General features: G+C 35.7%; 1 protein-coding gene across 1 annotated transcript; it reads right to left on the reverse strand.

Moving 5' to 3' along the window:
* Nucleotides 1–16,921: 16,921 nt before the first annotated feature.
* LOC119517798 (olfactory receptor 5W2-like) lies at nt 16,922–17,857 on the reverse strand. Its single transcript, XM_037814795.1, has one exon. The coding sequence runs from the start codon at nt 17,852–17,854 to the stop codon at nt 16,922–16,924; it is 933 nt and encodes a 310-aa protein (XP_037670723.1). The 5' UTR covers nt 17,855–17,857.
* Nucleotides 17,858–19,146: the final 1,289 nt, after the last annotated feature.

Here is a 19,146-nt window from a genome sequence, read left to right on the forward strand (position 1 = left end):
AAGTCAGACAACATCACCAATGCCAAGAGTCTCATACCCCTCTCTAATGTCCCTAAAGTCATACATACAGTGTCATGAGATATGGGTTGTCCTGGGTTGGATACATATATCTTAAATTTTATGTGACCTCAATACCCCACAGCCTCAGAATTCCCAACTAGCACAGCTGCATTGGCCAGGACCACATCAAATTGACTTTATTTTCCCCAATTTCTAATGCTTGTGACACATGCAAGAGCAAATTATTTTTATTACCTCATTGTGGTTGTAATGTTGCCAGTTGTTTTACCTGAATTCACAGTGCTTGCATGGATCCCACAGTTATCAACTTAACAGGAGCAAGACCGGCTGCTCAAGGTTGTGAATTGATTCTGGTGCACTGATAAAAGAATTGTTTGTCATATTTTAGCTGCTCTCTTAAAATTCAATTCATTCTGTCAATTAAGCCTGTGTCTTTGGGGTTGTATGGCAAATGAAATGTCCATAAGACATCATGTTCAGTAGCTCAGGCTTGGGTTAATTGTTCAGTAAATGAGGTCATTAAATCACTGTCCACGTATGTGAGGACCCCAAAGAAGCACTTAATTTCTCTATGCTATGTATCGTAGCCCTCTTTTGGCTTTTCCTACTGGGAAGGCCAGTAACAGCCCAAGAGATAGATGTTTCTATGGCTGTAAAGGCATATTATGCTTCCTCAGATAATGGAAGGGTCCAATGTAGTCTACTTGCTATATGGTGACTGGGATCTGCTCATGGTTGATGCAACCAAGTTGGTGAGGAAGCATTCTTAGTTGCCACAGTGAACAGGAGGGGAAGGCATCCACAACCTCTTCCAGCTGTTGCCTTGGGATGGGTACTATCCTCCAAAGAGTCTGGTACCCTCAGTGTCCTGTTTTCCTATGTAGCCATTCAGCAGCCTCATGCAATGTTGGCTCCACACTACAAACTTTTCTAAAGCATCTGCTTCAACATTGTCAGATAAAGAGTCAATACAAATAACACATTCCCTGGTTCATAAACAATGATAATCCATACAGCCCTTAATTCAGCCCATCAGATGCTTTGCATAGTCACAAATATTGTTTCCGTCATGGCTACTGCCTTCCAGATGGTGGGCTGCCCATGTACTGATCCATCAGTATACCAGGCAGACTTCCATATACTGTCACATCCATGAACAGTGGGTACAGAAACAGCCTGAAGGAGGATCAGGAGGAAGGGGCAAGTGTTCTTCCAGACAGGAAACTTGTCCTAGAATATTACACATTTCTGCACTTAAGAGGCTGTTGTTAAAAACACTGCATTGCAGCACATAGGCTTTCCATTTAATCAGAGTACTCAGCTGAGCACTCCCTGAATGCAGTTTACTTGCTGTGTATTTTATCTACCCCTGTATGGGGATGGCAGTGGGCAATGAGACAGGGTATTTTTGTGTCAGTCCTTCAACTTGCAGCAGGGCATTATAGGCAGCACACAGCTGTTTTTCTAATGGACTGCTACCACGGTTTGTCTCTTTTCCAAAGCTGAGACCAAAAGCCAATGGGAACTGGCTTTGCCTGTTGCCTTTGCCACAAGCCCAACCACAAAACAACATTGGTACTGACACATCTAGTTCACAAGGCACATCTGGGTCCTCCCCCTGTAAACCCTGAGCCTGTGTAATGGGCCATTTGGCTTTTTCAAAATCAGCCTGCCGTGGAACATCCCATTACCATGTTTTTCCCTTTCCTAACTAGGACATACAAAGGTTTTAGAATCTGCACTAAATAGTGTATAAATGGTCTCCAATAATGCAAGAAACCAAGGAAAGCCATGAGTTTTTTAGGAGTACGTGGAGTGGGGTAATTTCACACTTTATCAACAACAGCAGAAGGAATAGTCTTAGCGGAGGTTTCCAATTCTTCAAGACAGTTACCTGTCAATGTAACATCATCAATATAATAAAAGAGAATAACATTTGTTGGAGGTTTTCAGGTTTTTAAATCTTGAGCTACCAAGCCATGGCAAATAATGGGACCATGAAGATACCTGTGTCATAGCATGGCAAATGTCCATTGTTGTTTTTCCTACATGAGGGCAAACACAGCCTGGCTAGAGGGGTTTTAGGAGAGACTTAAAAAAGCATTAGCTGGGTCTAACACAAAATGAAACTGACCTAATTGGATACTTATGTCCTGTAACAAAGTAGTTATATTTGGTAGAGCTTCAAACAAGGAGGAATTACTTTGTTAAGCTCTCTATATCCAGTAGTCATTTGCCAGGTTCCTTCAGTTTTTCTTACTGGTGAGACCAGACTATTAAATGTGTTGTGAGTGGGGATTATAATGCCCATTCTCTCTAATTCCTTGATGATAGCAGTAGTTTCTTGATGTCCCCTGGGCAACTTATATTGACACACTGTTACTGTGCATCTGAGGGAGGGCACTTTTACCAGTGACCACTTAGCATGTCTTCTTTGGATGGTTTTGACCTCTCAGCACTGGAGATGGACTTCACCTACAGTAGTTTGAACATTGGTATCCTGCCAAATATCAATTCCTAACATATATTCTGGAACAAGAGATATATACATTGCGTACTTTTGAGGCGGTAGGTGGCTAATCTGCATTAGTAATTGTTTTGTTGCTTTAATACTTTGGCCTCTATACCTTGCAATGCCTAACACAGCCCCTCTGGGCCATGGCTGTTTTCTGTATATTGGGGTAAATTTCTCTCCAGTATTCATTAGTGCCGAAAATTTATGTTCATTGTTGGGGGGGAAGAAAATAGTAAATCAAGCCTCTGATACCCAGTGTCCCCATATATAGCTTTTATTTGGGGATCTTGTCCCAAACCCTGTGTGAGAGGAAAAGGGGCTAGTCATGCCTCCTTGGCAGGTGGAGCAGGTACTCTTTATACTGTAAGGGTTGAGTTTTGCAGCCAAAGATTTTTTCTCTCTCTGGTGATCTTGTTCTAAATTTGGTGTATCTCTGACCTTTTGGTAACTTACTCCATAATCTTATTAGCCATAGGTTTTGGCCATCTTTCAATAGCCTCAATTTCAGTGCTGGCAGCCATTAGGTCAGCCCATAGCTGTCTGTGTGGCACATGATTTGGACTGTTATGTCTTCTTGGGGAATAGCCTATAGCCCTGACTCCAGCCCCTATTCACCTTAGGCATTCAGATTCTCCTAGATCTGCTACTACTTGGGCATCCCTGGAGATGGGTTGCCTCACTAATGTGATAAAAAGGAGCACAGTGTCCCATAACATTGATTTGAGGCACTTTGCAAGATTGTACGTTTTATGCTCCTGGTGAAATTTTCATTATCTGGTCTTAAAAAGTTAGCAGCATAAACTGCATGTTTCATTCCTAGCCCCCTTACTATATCTTGTAAATCATCAAGCATGCTCCACTGGGGGGTGACCTGAGGCATATTCCCCACATTGGAGGAGGGGGCAGAGTCTTGGGCTGCTCTCCTCACAGTTATTCAGTTCACTAAAAGTATCAAAATATTAAAATAGCAGCTCACTGGTTGGTGAATGAGAACAAGAAATGAGGTAAAGAGTGTGTAATTCACAGAAGAAATGACAAATTTCATTTGATCCACAGAAACATAAGCAGAATGTTAATGTATTTGCCAAAGAATCCATTCTTGCCACCAGGTACACCTGAGTCATGAACATTGTTTTGGTTTGCTAAAGCTGTCAGAATGCAATATAAAAAAAGCATTTTTTTAATGGGGATTTATTAGCTTATGAATTTACAGTTCTGAGGCCATGGAAAGGTCCAAATTAAGGCATGAAGAGATAGATACTGTCCCTGAGGAAAGGCTGCTGGCACCTGGGGTTTCTCTGTCACATAGGAAGGCACATGGTGATGTCTGCTGATTCTTCTCCCCTGGGTTCTGGTTCAATGGCTTTCCCTCTCAGCTTCTGTGGGTCCTTGATTATTTCTCCCAAGGATTTTCTTTCTCAGCTCTCTGGGCTTTTACTGTCCTTTGTCCTCTTCACAAAGTGTTCCAGTAAAGGAATAAGACCCACCTTGAATGGGCTGGGTCACATCTCAACTGAAATAGCCTAACCAAAATGTCCCATCCCCAATATGTCTATCCCCACAAGGATAGATTAAAAGAGCATGGTCTTTTCAAACTAGCACAAACATTGAGCAAACCCTTCTGGACAACTTGACTGTACAGAGTAAGGGGTTGCTAATGGCTTTATACCTATCAATGGCTATCACTACCAGCAGCAGACATTCAGAATCTGCAAAGATACAGAAGATGAAGTATTGCAGAACACAACCAAAAAAATGGAATTCATTTTTTTTCTTGCAAAGAGGTCCTCAAGCATCTTGGGCCCAATTGCTGTGGAATAGCAGAGATCACAGGAGAGGTGGCTGAGGAAAAAATACACTGGTGTGTGAAACTGAGAATCCATTCTAATTAAAAATGAACATTACAAGATCTGCCAGAATATTAATGAGATAAACAAATAGAAGTATGGTGAATAGGGTTCCTTTGATGTCAGGGTGAATAGTTATTCCCAGGAAAAGGAATTCAGTCAAGGAGGAGCAATTTTTCCTGTCCATTCTTCTTTGTTCTTGTTCTAAAACATTGCAAAATTGATCATGAAAATAGTTGTCTACTTTTAAAATCCTGAACTTCCACCAACTATTATCTGTAGGGCTGAAAGATGTTGTTTTGTAAATTTTCTTAAATACCATCAGAAAATATTCAGACATGTATCACTTTTAAAAGTCATTGTTTTCTGGTTGAAAAAATTAAAAAAAAAGTCTGAGATTAGACATTGAGAAATTTTGCTTCTAAATCCAGATCTCATTCATGAGATGCATGATGTCTTGCCCTCTGTTGCCTTATCACAGGCAGTACCTTTGACTGGACTGAAACCTCTTTCCATATATAAAACTGATGAAGGAAATACAAAAGTTACTTAGGGCCAAAAAATACAGGATTAAACATTTCATATATTAGAAAATAAATACCCAAATGAACAAAAAAGTGGTCATATTATTGCATTCTTCAAGAAACTTGAATATGCTCAGCAAATAATAATAATAATAAGCATATCATTGACAATGATATTGCATTTAAATTAATAAATAAAATTATGCTACTATTTTTGGTGTATGGTATTGTAGTAGTTACTGAAACATGGACATGTTTTATTGAACTTTACTGTCACATTTCATCATTTTTTTTTCCACAGCATTGATAAATCAGTTGTATAGTTGACTTGATAAAATCTCTTAAACTAACAGAAATTCTATAAGGAAGTGGGAACAGCATAATTTAAAACTTACATTTTCATCTCTTTGGATTTTAAGTTGACTTTTCCATTAAAAATGAAAACAAGCAATAAATACTTCCTAGATATATAGGATTCTGTTTCTTTTATGTATGTGTGTGTGCGTGTGTGTTTATTTGTATGTGTGACGTGTTTGTAGGTGCTTACATCTCTCTGTTGCTATATGAAAGTTAGAATGTGGGTTTGGATGTGATATTAATTTTTTTCTTAAGTATTATTGTATGCAGTCCACATGGGCTTGAATTTAAACATATTTACATATATTAGTTCTTATGAACCATCAATTATTAGAGCAAAACTTGAACAATTCAAGTTAATAAATACAGTAATATCACTTGCTCAGAGGTAATAATAATAATAATGGCTTACTTATGAATTCTGGTTAAAAATATTAATAAGTAAAAGCTATACCCAAGATAGAAAAAATTCATATATCTCTAATACAAAATATTGTTTGTTCATTAGATCTAAGAATTTATTTAATGGATTAAGTAGGAATAAAATGATTCATTATAAAAATTCCTCAACAGCTGCATCCTTTTTTTTCTAAAATAAGTATTTTCTTCCATATTCTATAAATTGGACAACTAAGAAACATAACATAGATGAGCAAGTTTTTCTCTCCTTGCCTCTTGTAGGTGAACAATAGACAGATAACATTTTATTTTTACCTAACGACAGTTGGAACTTAAGTCTCTAAAACCCCTGCCTTCACACATTTGTCTTAAGCAAACTTGAAATTAATTAGACTTCTGGTTCTGTATTTTCCCCTGTGTATGGTGCAACAACAGCAGCACCCCACTTTCTGGTACCAAACACTTTTTTACTTTCCCAGCTGCTAAAACAAGTAGCAAACAATGTTTGCTGAAACACTGGGAATTGGCTCATGATTTTGAGGCTAGCAAAAGTCCACTTTAAAAAAAATTGACTTTATTTATCAAAAATTAAAACAAACAAAAAAAGACCTACAACATTTTAAACAAAACAAAGCAAAGAATTATGAAAAACATATAACCTAAAATAACTACTTTGCTTCCAACATGTTCCTACAAAAGTCCAAAATTGAGGCATCAGCAAGGCAATACTTTCTTCTTTGGTTGTCAGTTTTTCTGTCACTTGACAATGCGTATGATGGCATCTCCTGTATTCAGAATAAGTTTGACTCTCATGCTACACAACTTAACTGAAGTAACATCTTGAAGAGATTTATTTACAATGGTTCCACACCCACCAGAACGCAGACCAAGAATAAGAACTTGTCTAAATGGGGTATGCAATTCAATCTACCAGAACCAAATTTAACACACTCCAATAAGTTTATTTTGTTCACAGATATGTCTTTACTACATTCTAGCAAGCTCCTCAGAAAAAAAAAAAAATTCTAATGTTTTTATATCCTACAACCCCTAACATGAGGACTTTCACAATAATAGCTAATTTAATATTCTTTCAAAACATTTTTAGGATGTTAAGCTGGTGGCTGGTGGGCAATGAATAGAACTAAAGAGGCTTTGGGGGCTGTTTATAATATAGATCATATACACAAAAGTGATTCTTAAAAAAATAAAAGCCATAAGTACATAAGATGTTTTTGTAAAAAGCAGGGTTCCTTTTTGTTTCCAAAACTAAAATAATTTTAGTTTGACATTATTCATGACAATATCTCCTAACAGGTGAAGAAGTAGAAGTCCTAGTGAAAGTAATTTTTGTCCCCTCCAAATTTGTCTGCAAAGCTCCAATGTAGTCCTCCATTCTTGCTAAACCTTGGTCCACTCTCTTGGTGCCTAGCTTGACTTGGCTACCTCAGCAGGAACCTGATCTAATGATACCTTCACACTGACCTGACTGCTATAAATTTCCAACCACCCTCCCCCTGAAAGTGTTATTTTTATATACCTCTTCAGTGCTGTGTGTTTGAAAGGGAAAAATAAAAATTCATACACATACACACACCTAGGTATTTATTGAATAAGCTAAAAGTTAATAAAAAAAAGAGAAAGGAAATGAGAAATTTTAGAGTTCTACAAAAGGCTGATGATAGTTGTGGCAGGTTAAAGATGGTTACAAATATTTTTTGTCATTTGTCCCATGGAGAAATGACGTCTTTCCCTTTTTCCTTTGAATTCTGATTGGTACTTTACTGCTTTGATGAATAGAGTATGGGAGAAATAACCCTATGTCAGTTCTGTAATTAGCCTTTAAGAAGTTATACTTACACAGACATTTATTGTAGCATAGGTCATAGTGACCAAAAACCAGAAATAAAGCAGTGTCCTTCAATAGGGAAATAGAAGACTGGATTAAGAAAAAGACATAATGTAGAATATCATACAGGTATTAAATGGAATGCATATTCTAAGCAAAGTGTTAAATGTTTTTACTACTTCTGATAGCAAAATACAAGGAGAGATAGATTGAGAAAAGAACTGGTTTAAAAAAAGGAACAAAGATGATGTTTTGGAAAATTCTCAGCCTCTCCAGGCGGTAAAAGACACTAAAATAAATAAATGTTTTCTTATAAGCCCTCAAGAGTATGTGATCTAGTGATAAAGATAAAGTTGTGACTGTAAAATCTGTTGTTAATACCTCAGAAAAACAAAGAACCAGCATTTTAGTTACACAAAGACCTTTTGAAAAGATCAAGGGTGTGTGTCACAGAGCCTCTCAATAGAACGTTACAGGTGAAGGAAGTTAATGGCTTTGTGCCTTAACCCTCTAAAGGGCTAAGTGATAAAGGGCAATAATTTCTTCTTTGGTTGTCAGTTTTTCTGTCACTTGACAATGCATATGATGACATTTCCTGTCTTCAAAATATGTTTGACTCTCCTGCTACACAACTTAACTGAAGTAATATCTTGAAGAGATTTATTTTGTTCCACACCCACCAGAATGCAGACCAAGAATAAGAACATGTCTAAATGGGGTATACAATTCAATCCACCAGAACTGAATTTATCACACTCTACAATACATTTATTTTGTTCACAGATATGTCTTTACTACATTCTAACAACCTCCTCAGCTTCTCTTTACTACATTCTAACAACATAGGCTAAAGTAATAAAGAGGAAGATATCAGGGCCAACCATGCCTCTCTGGGAAGGTTGTTGTTGCTTAGGGGGAATTATGAAGAATATTTTAGACCTAATTACAAGGATGCTGTTAGTGCAGGTAATAAGAATGCAAGAAAGAGAGTGTGGTTTATATGTGGCTCCCTCTGCCTAATTTACTAGAGCTGCATCATTTCTATTCACAAAAAGATGTAAGGATTTTGATTTTTTGTTTTAGTTTCCAAGGCTGCTCCAAGAAAATTATGAAATGGTTCAGCTTAAAAAATGGGACTTTATTCACATACTGTTAGAGTCCAGAAAAATGTCCAAATCAAGGCATCATCAAGGTGATGCTTTTTCCCCAAAGACTGGCTGCCAGAGATCCTTGTCTCCTCTCCCACCAAGAAGTTGCTACCTTCTCTTCCCACGTTTTTTGATTTCAGCTTCTTGCTTCCTGTGGCTTTCTTCTTTCTCTCTCTCTCTCCCCCTCCCTCCCTCCCTCCCTGTTAGAAACAAGCATTATATCTTAAAAACACTCACCTGGTTGTGGAGGAGAAAAGAATTTATTCACAATCTTGCAAGAATGAAGGCACAGCCAGACACATGGCAGGCATGCCAGAAAAAGAACATATCCTACCCCTAATATGCAAGTCCCTCCCCTGTTTCCCCATTGGCTGAGTACTTCAGAGGTTACAGCTTATCTGAAAGAGCTAATTAGCCTGTCTTTGAGATTTTGAATTGTACAGCCTATCAGAGAGAGTTTACTAGTTTAAACTTCCTGCCAAGAGCTCCCACCTTTGATTATACCCCATATCCTTTTACATTCCAGTAACCCCGTTTTTTTTTATTTTTCCCATATAAGGAGCTGAAACTGATTCTAGGGTTATGTCATGGCTTTCTCTCTCTCTCTTTCCCTTTACCACGGAGCCTGTTTAAACAAGTTCTGCCACCATTTTCCCTATCCCATGTTGCCTTTATGTGAAAGCTAAACTTAACCCTTTCTTACTCTCTCTCTCTCTCTCTCTCTCTTTTCACTTCGTTTTTCAAGGACTCTGGTAATAGGATTAAGATCCATCTGAATGAGGTGGGTCACATGGGACAAACCTTTACTGAAGTAGCCTCATCAAAAGGTCTTACAGTGGGTTTACACACAGAGGAATGGATTAGATTTAAGAACATGATTTTCTAGGATGCATACAGCTTCATACCACCACATACATGTTATTAAAATGAAAGTATTTATAAAGCTCCATATGCTTTTTTTTTAACTTGATTTTACTGGAAAGCAGAAAAACATTTCTGAAGAAATCTAAAATATAATTCAAGTTAACAACAAACATATTAGTATCTGATCCAGAGCCAATAATATTTCTTTGATGCAGCTATATCCACATGCATGATCACCATCATCCATTGTCTGATCTAGATGATATAACTATCTTTGTGTCTGGTTCCTGGTTCAACTCTTGATTCTCAGGAACAAGTGAAGGCTATAATTATATGCCTGATCATCTCATATTCCAGACAGGTGGGTAATTGAGGAAGAATAGAATTTTTAACATTTTATTCCCATCTACACAAATGCCTAATAATGTACCTGAAAAAATAGCTACATGATCTCTAGTCAAACAATTTTTATTGTTTCTGCTTCACCAATCTCAATATGGGCATTTTGTATTACTTCCATATTTCAAACACACATACATGTATATATACTCCTATTAACATATTAAAACAATAAAAGAAGTTTTTTAATAAACATAGCAAAATCTAATATAATAATAATGCCTGGAGATAACTGTGCTTTCTTGTATTTAGGTAAGATTTTTATTTTTTTATGATTGTGAAGATGTAAGATACAAAATGCTATATAAAATATAAGAAATAGAGTAGTATTGTTTCTTATTGATGTATAATAATTTATTTATTCCATCTATGGTTTATAAAAATCCTCATATCATAAAAAAGTATAAAATTAATAAAATTATACATAAACAATTTAACATTTCCAGGTGTTTCTTTAAAATTAGTCTTTAGAAATGGACATGAGGGGAAAAAATTATTGATTTTCCATAGAGACCACTTTGGAGCCCTGAATAAAGGTGTTTTTCTTATGTAACCTAATTTACCACCATAAATGATATTTTAATTTATCTCATAAAGCCTAAGTTTTTATTAACAACCTTATTATTTTGCTGTATTTGTAACATCTAAAGTATCACAGACTTTATTTTTTTCTGTGTTGCAAAGCATTTGCCTTCAGTAAGTTCCTGAATACAAATTTATCTTAAAAAAAAAATGATTAAACTAATGGAAGGCTCATGTATATTTATATCACAGTCTTGTTTGGATTTTCAAAATTAGCATTCCACAGGTTTTTAGATTTATTTATCACTGAACAGAGAAGTTATCCGTGGAACATGGCTAAACCAAGGCAGTATTTCAACATAGGTGATTAAGGGCAGAAAGAAGCAAATAGGAAGTGTTGTCATTTTGGAAGTAGACTTTTATTTATTTCCACTGAACACTAAAACATTATTAAAATTAGTATGAAGAGTAAGTGAAATGCATGGCTATTATTTCAAAATTCCAGAAAGCATATATGAAAAAAGGAAAATGGTGTTCCCTAAAGTTGTACAAACTGGCAGCCTTGGGGGATGATCTCTGCATTGTTCAGGTTTGGAGTGAATTTCAAAATGTGCAAATCATTTCTATATATCAACAAACACATATTGCTATGTGTTCATTAAACATCTACTCTAGGTTTATATATCAAGATAATGTACAAAAGTCAAGCACATGCCCTGTAAAAATCTATGTTGTAGTGCAGTTGATTTAATTGCCACTAAACCAGCAAGCACAAAATTTGTGTGAAAAAAAAAAGATGTATTAGGCATATATTATTTTATGCACTCCAACACTGATGATCATTTTCTGTTTCTTTTAAAACACAATTTGAGAGTAATCTGGAATACGGTTTTGTTGTTGTTTACCTTGAATCTACTAAGCTTGGAAACTCATCAGGCTAAAATCAGGGGAAGTAGTATATTGTCAATTTTGAGAGAAATGATTTAGGTGACAATTTTAATGCCTTTTCACATTTCATTGTCATTCTTTGTGTAATGATCTCAATAGTAAAATGTCACATTCTCAAACCATCTGAGTAATTGCCAAAAATTGTCTACCAGGTAACCACAAGAAACTAATGCATTTTTGCTACCCAAAAGTTCTACTTCCATTATCTACTTCTTTGGAGAAAGGAGAATCATCCTTGCTCAGTTTCTTCTTCCAAACTCATTTTTCCTTCAGGTGCTTCTCTCTGTCTCCAAGGATGTCAAATCCTTTCGGGGTGCACTCTGCTTAGGCAGGACCCAGACTAAGCTTCCCAAATACAACCACCACTACAGATCACATAGTTTAACTTCCCTCCAGCTCTCCTATTAAAACCTGAGTTTGCATAGCTACAATATTATTACAAGCTATATAACCTAATTGGTCTTCAAAAAGGATTAGTGTTATAAGTCAGAATGGCACTCTTATAATTGAAATCAGCGTCTTTAGGAGGCATTTTGGGGATCAGTGGCAAGAATATGAGAAATACTCATCTGTGTTTAAGGCTTTCCAGTTGACCCTACAGCCACTAAAATAATAGTATGTAGACAACTGCCTACATACAAGTCCACTAACTTCTGATAAATTAGCCCTGAAGCATAAATTGTTATGAAACAGAGTTTATTGCATGACACTAGTTCTGAAGTATATTGTCTCCCTGCAGACGGAGAACAACCAGAAGCGTCCATTTGTTGATAAAGACATTTTTGCTCTGCAAGTTTTAGAAGTGGGGTTCATCAAGTTTTCCTGGTGCTTTTCTTTTTTTAAACAATAACTTGTGCTTTATGGTAAGACCTGTAGTATTTATACACATGAAGATCTGTGCACAAGGTTAGGTAGTGGGAAAAAACTGCCAGTGGCTTTGTTTTGAAGTTTATTACACAGATTTCAAATTTTATCAGTTGCACTTTAAAGGCTGTATAAAAAGTATTGCATTCCTACAATGATAATGTTAATGAAAACTTTTAAAATATACGAAGGCAACAGACAGCAAAAAAGCACACTGCAAGTAACACATTGTGAATAACGTGAAGTATATTTATTGATTGTTTCCTACATTGCATTTACAATTATATTGGAATACTTATTTTATATAAGGAACTACTAGAGTTAAAAAAGATAATATTAAAATTTTGCAGTTGCTTCCAATGTGATAGTGGATAGACTTTGCTTTTGGAAAATTTTTAATAAAATTAACATGTAATTATAAATGAAGTTAATTTTCAGAAATGAAAATATCTCTGCACACAGAACCTAGAGCACAAACAGGACATTAGTAAGCATCTCAAGAATCATCCTTACACCCGACCCCAAACTGACATCCAAGATAAGAGATTGGTTTGCATATTTTTGAACTATGCAGAAGTGAAATCATAGAGATTGTACAAAATTATGTCTGGATTCTTTCACCAAAGCTTATGTTTGTGAGATTCCTCTATATTTTTGTTTGTTGTGATAGTTCTTCATTGTCATTGTTGTGTAGAAGTCCAATGTACAACATACCATTTGCTGTTTATTCAATGTAGAGCTAGAAATCAGCTAACTATGGTCCCTAAAATTTTATTGAAATACAGTCACCACATTCATTAATATTTTGTAACTGGTTGCTGGGATTCAAAGGCAGACAGTACTTGTAATGAGACTTTACAGCTTGCAAAGCCTAAAATATTTTCTATCTGACCCTTATAAAATGTCAATTCTGATTTAAATTTAATCTCTGATAAACTTGAGTTGATTTCTCTTTCATTTTATTGCAAATAATGCTACTGTGACAATTTTTGTACATGCCTTTTGGTGGATGGTCAAAATTCTCTTGGATAAAAAAACTAGCAGTCAAATTTTTCATTATCATATATTTTTCCAGCTCTAGTAGATACTTCATGTAGCTTTCCAAATAGGCATGACAATTTTTACTCATCCAACTAATGTATGAGAGCTATGGTTGTCCCTCATATACACCAATACTTGTTGGCATTGATTATTGTCATTTTAGACATTCTGTATGTGAGTCATGGTACTGCACTGAAGTTTTAATTTTTATTTACTTGAGCAATAATAAAGGTCTTTAGCCAATTCTATGAAATGTCTATGAAAATGGAAATGTGAATGAGACCAGTCAAAAAGTCTGCGTTTAAAAATATTTGGCCTTCTAATAATACAATTATCTCATAGATATCATTACCACTGTTACATCAGGACAAATCAGCCTAGAGAAGCAGTGCCTTTCCATTTTAAAGTGGTGAAGCAACTCATTTTTTTTTTTTTTGGTCATATCAGCCCAATTGTGGAATGGATTTAAATAGCATTAGATTCATAGGAGGTATACACAGAGACCAAAGGCAGCAGCTGGAAAGGACAGTAGGGATACTGAAATTGAGCCACTCTTTCACAGAGAAATGAAGTCTAACAAGGAAGAGTGACTTGTTAAAGGGCACAGTGATTTGAGTGGCTTTGGCCACCTGGTGTATGGCATGTTCCTAAAAAGGGATTCTTCAAAGGAGATAAATTTGATGCTTCTGGTTTTAATGTTTATCTCTCAATAACTGGGTCACTGAGCATTGTTACTGCTCTATTCTCAAAAAGTGATTAAACAGGCTATCACCAGTATTTACTCATCTATTTTCTGTCTTATAAACATGTCCAAATTCACCATCACCATGCTGCTCTTATGATATGGGAGATTAGTGAAAAGATTTAAGGAAAGTGTATAGATATGAAAACATGCCTGTAATGTTAATTCCATACATATATATTTTACATAACATTTTTAGAAAGTGAATTTTCATTAGTCATTGGTAGATGTGTCAGAAGGGTATAAGGTAGAAAAATAAAGAATGGAAGGGATTAGCAAGTAATAACATTAGAATAAATAAAAGTTTTTGATGTTATGTTCCTATTGTCTGTAGAATTCCAAGGTAGAAAGGTCACTACATTCTATCTTCCTAAGCTCTTATTTGAGTAATGAACCTTGTAAACAATATCATTAATAATTGGTTATTCAATCCCTACTTATGTAATCAAGGGAGAAGAAGCACAATATCAAATCAGTCAGCAACATTTTTGGTCATCCATTTGTAGGGCTTAAAATTTCCTTACCTTTAAGTCACATCCACTAGGGCTGATAAAAGAGGCAAATATGGAGAGCAAATCAGTATTTAGATGTAGTAATATAAGCTGTCATGCAGAAAGAAAATGATTTAATTAGATGCCATGTTTCCATGAACCAAATTAGTGGCAATCCACTGAACCCATCCACTTGGATTGGACTTTAATATTTTAGTTTTAATTTCAAACACAGTTTTCTGTCATGCTGCTGCTCATAAGTAACAATTCCAACACAGTAAGTGTTAACAGACAAAAAATGGTAAATGAGGATATCCTTAAAACTCTTTGTCTAGACAAGCCATCTCCATAGGCCTTCTCCACTTCTGTACCTCCCCCCAACATGTCCCTGTGTGCCACAAAGAAATGGCAGTTGACAACACACATGAGGTTCTTGGGCTTTACTCCCATTCTGAAATGTTTTCCCACTGGGCGTTTTACAAAGGCAGCTATCAAGTCTAAGATATTCAGTAATTTTGCCTTGTACAATTATAATATATCATTAGGAAAGTTCTTGAATCTAGTATATTCAAGAAACATGGCCATATCCATGTTTTCTCAACAAGGTGATCAGTGCTTTGACCATCAAAAAGCTAGAAGAGAGCCAGATAAAGTAGGTGAATATCAAGAGTACATTGATGAATGCTCTTTATTTCCCCAAATAATTAATATGTATTTCTTTATGCACTCATAACTCCCAGTAAACACAACCAATATATGTATTGTCTTAGTTATAGAAAAAACATATTCAAGGCATATATTATAACCTCAATTAATTTTGTTTTGACTTGCATCTACTAAGCACTTAAAAATTTACTGAGGTTTTGATTTTATCACTTATTTATTTCCCATTTTGTGCCCCAGACATGGTACAGAGTCACTGGAAAATGCAAGAAATGCTGAGATCTTGAGCAGGAAATAGTCACAATCCCGTATTTTAGAAAATGATTTAATGAGCATCATAATATTTTAAAAATTCTCTGAGGAGAGGATTGTTTGTGAATCCAAAAAAGGTGTTTATTCCAGGCTGAAAAAGGGGAAGAAGGGAAGAAAATCTTTCTGGAGGAAATGATGGAGGAGTTAAGAATTACCATTCAAGAATGTACTTTCCTGAGGCCCTTCCCTTTTTTCTTTAGAACCTAAGCATGTTGAACTTTGTCCTAGTTTGCTAATGCTGCAGAATGCAAAACACCAGAGATGGATAGGCTTTTATAAAACGGGGGTTTATTTCACTACACAGTTACAGTCTTAAGGCCACAAAGCGTCCAAGGTAACACATCAGCAACCGGGCATCTTCACCTGAGGATGGCCAATGGCGTCCGGAAAACCTCTGCTAGCTGGGAAGGCAGCCGGCGTCTGCTCCAAAGCTCCGGCCTCAAAACAGCTTTCTCCCAGGACGCTCCTCTCTAGCAAGCTTGCTCCTCTTCAGAACATCACTCCCAGCTGCACTCTCTTTTCTTCCCCCAAGTCAGCTCATTTATATAGCTCCACCATCAAGGCCCACCCCAAATGGGCGGGGCCACGCCTCCATGGGAACATCCCATCAGAATCATCTCCCACAGCTGGGTGGGGCACATTCCAAGCAAATCCAACCAGCACCAAAACTTCTGCCCTACACAAGACTACAAAGATAATGGCATTTCGGGGACACAATACACTCAAACTGGCACAAACTTCATTTTCACTAAAGGGGCAAGATACTGTCTTCCTCAACACCTCTCTATTTGTCAGTCCCTCTGACTATAACCCTTTCTTCTACCTAAATTGCATTTTTACCCATCATTTACAGATGAGACAAAATTTTGCCATTTTGGGATGACTTCCTTCTCTACATACCAAATTCAGACATTTTGTTTCTGATTCATGGGATTGAGTCTTTTTATTTTATGATGATTTGCAGGTTTTTATGAATTATTTGAATGCTTAATTAACTAATGTTTGTTTGATACTTCCACTAGATAATACTATTTTTTAGTGTAAAGCTCCTAGATTCACCTTGAAATAGAATACTAAGCAACTAATAAAGCAGATATTTAGTAAACACTCAAAGCATCATAGAATAATTGAAATACTAAACAAATGAAAATAGAACAAATAAAAATTTGACATGACAAAAAGGGTTAGGTAAGTTTTCACAAAGAGGAGGTAGTATATATAAATTCAGGGTGTGTAAGACAACATTTCTGTTTAGGGAAGTGCAAACTTTTAATATGTTTGGAATATTGTACAAACTTTTTTTAAAAAAAATGAATATTTAAGACTTTTTTTCACATGTTACCATCTGATTTTATGAAAATAATGACCATAGCTACATATAAACATGTCATATACATAATATTTTAAATTAATATTTAAAACCACCTTTTAGTTTTCAGTCTTACAAGGGCCACTTTCACATCTTTGTTCCTTAGGCTATAAATCAGGGGATTTAACATGGGAATCACAAGAGTGTAAAACAATGAGATCATTTTGTCTTGATCTAAGGAATAGAAAGAACTGGGCCTGAAATACATGAAGAGCATAGTTCCCTGGAAAATTGCAACAGCAATCAAATGGTAAGTGCAGGTGGAGAAAGCTTTGGATCTTCCCTGAGCAGAGTGGATCTTTAAAACTGATAGGATGATATAACAATAAGACACAAAAACTCCTGAAATGGTACTCAGTTCAATGAAGCCAAAAATGGTGAATATCACTAACTCATTGACCTGTGTATCTGAGCAAGACAGCAACAGAAGAGGAGGGACATCACAGAAGAAATGATTAATCTCATTTGACCCACAGAAACATAAATGGAATGCTAATGTTGTATGTGTCAGAGCATCCATTACTCCCACAAGGTAAACCCCAGCCATGAGCGTGGAGCACACCCTGCTGGACATGTTGACTGTATAGAGCAAGGGGTTGCTAATGGCCTTGTACCTATCAAAGGCCATCACTGCCAGTAGCAGACACTCAGAATCTGCAAAGATACAGAAGATGAAGAATTGCAGAACACAGCCAAAAAAGAGAATTGATTTGCTCTTGGCAAAGAGATCCACCAGCATCTTGGGCCCAACTGCTGTGGAACAGCAGAGGTCACAGAAGGAGAGGTGGCTGAGGAAAAAATACATCGGTGTGTGAAGCTGGGAATCCATTCTAATTAAAATGATCATTCCAAGATTTGCCAGAATATTAATGAGATAAACAACTAGAAGTACACTGAATAGAGTTCCTTTCATGTTAGGGTGAGTAGTTATTCCCAAGAAAAGGAATTCAGTTAAGGAAGAACAATTTTCCCTGTCCATTCTTCTTTGTTCTTTTTCTAAACTATTTCAGATATTGTCAAGAAAATAGATCCATGTTTAATCTCTGGACATCCACAAACTTTTATCTGTAAAGCACAAAGTGATTTTTTTTTCTTTTAGTGTTCTTCTATCCTCAGAAAATATCCAGATGTCACTTTTAAAGAGCTATTGCTTTCTCATTGCAAAATTAAAAAAAAAATTCTAGTACCAAAAGTTGAGAAACTTTGATTCTAAATGTAGATGCCATTCATGAGACATGTGATGTCTTAACTTCTATTGCCTTTTTAATAGTCAGTAAATTTCACTGAACTGAAAACTCGTTCCAGACAAAAATAAAGTCAAGGAAACAGGAAAGTTAGATAGACAAGATCAGAAGATACAGCACTAAATATCTCATATATCAGGAAATAAATACCCAAATGGACAAAAACGTGGCCATATTTAAGCCATTCTTTAAGAAAAATGATGGATTTTTAAAGTCTCAGCAAAGAGCATATCACTGAATTTATTATATTGCATGTAACATAATAAATAAAATAATTATGTTATGGTTTTTGGTGTATGGTGTCTTTAGTGTTTCCTTAAACATGAGACACATTTTATTGAATTTTTCTATAATACTTCACCACATCCTTTGAACATTTATAACCCACTTGCATGACTGACCTGACAAAGTTCCTTGGGAAACCAAATGGATGTACTAAAAAGAAGTGTGAACCACGTTTGCATCTCTTCACATTTGAAATTGACTTTTCTATTAAGAATCTCAATGTGAAGAGTAACAGTAAATATATTGTAGAGATGTAGGATTTGGTTTCTTGTATATGCGTGTCTGTTTTCCTGTGTTTCTGGTATGTTTGCATGTTTGTGCATCTCTCTGTTGCTGTATGAAAATTAGAATGTGGGCTTTGGTCTGAATTTAATTCTTTCTAGAATTAAATATTATAGGATGTTGTCCATATGGACATGAATTTACATAAATTTACATACATCTGTCCTTGTCGTGTGATATCTCAATTATTTTTGCATAATACTGGAATAAATTAAACTAATAAGAACAATAATACAGTGGTAAAAATAATGGTTTCCTTACAAATCTTGGTTAAAATATAAGTAAGTAAAATCTGTATGTTCTTTACACAAATTAGGTCCGTCAAATTAGATTTTACAATTCATTTAATGGAGTGAAGTAGGCATAAAATGATTCACTTAAGTATTCCTCCATACTTGATTCCTCCTTTTCCGCATAAGAATAGTGTTTTTTTTTTTTTTCCCTCTAATTTTTAATTTTG

Source organism: Choloepus didactylus, chromosome 21, assembly GCF_015220235.1.
Source record: "Choloepus didactylus isolate mChoDid1 chromosome 21, mChoDid1.pri, whole genome shotgun sequence".
Lineage (NCBI taxonomy): Eukaryota > Metazoa > Chordata > Mammalia > Pilosa > Megalonychidae > Choloepus > Choloepus didactylus.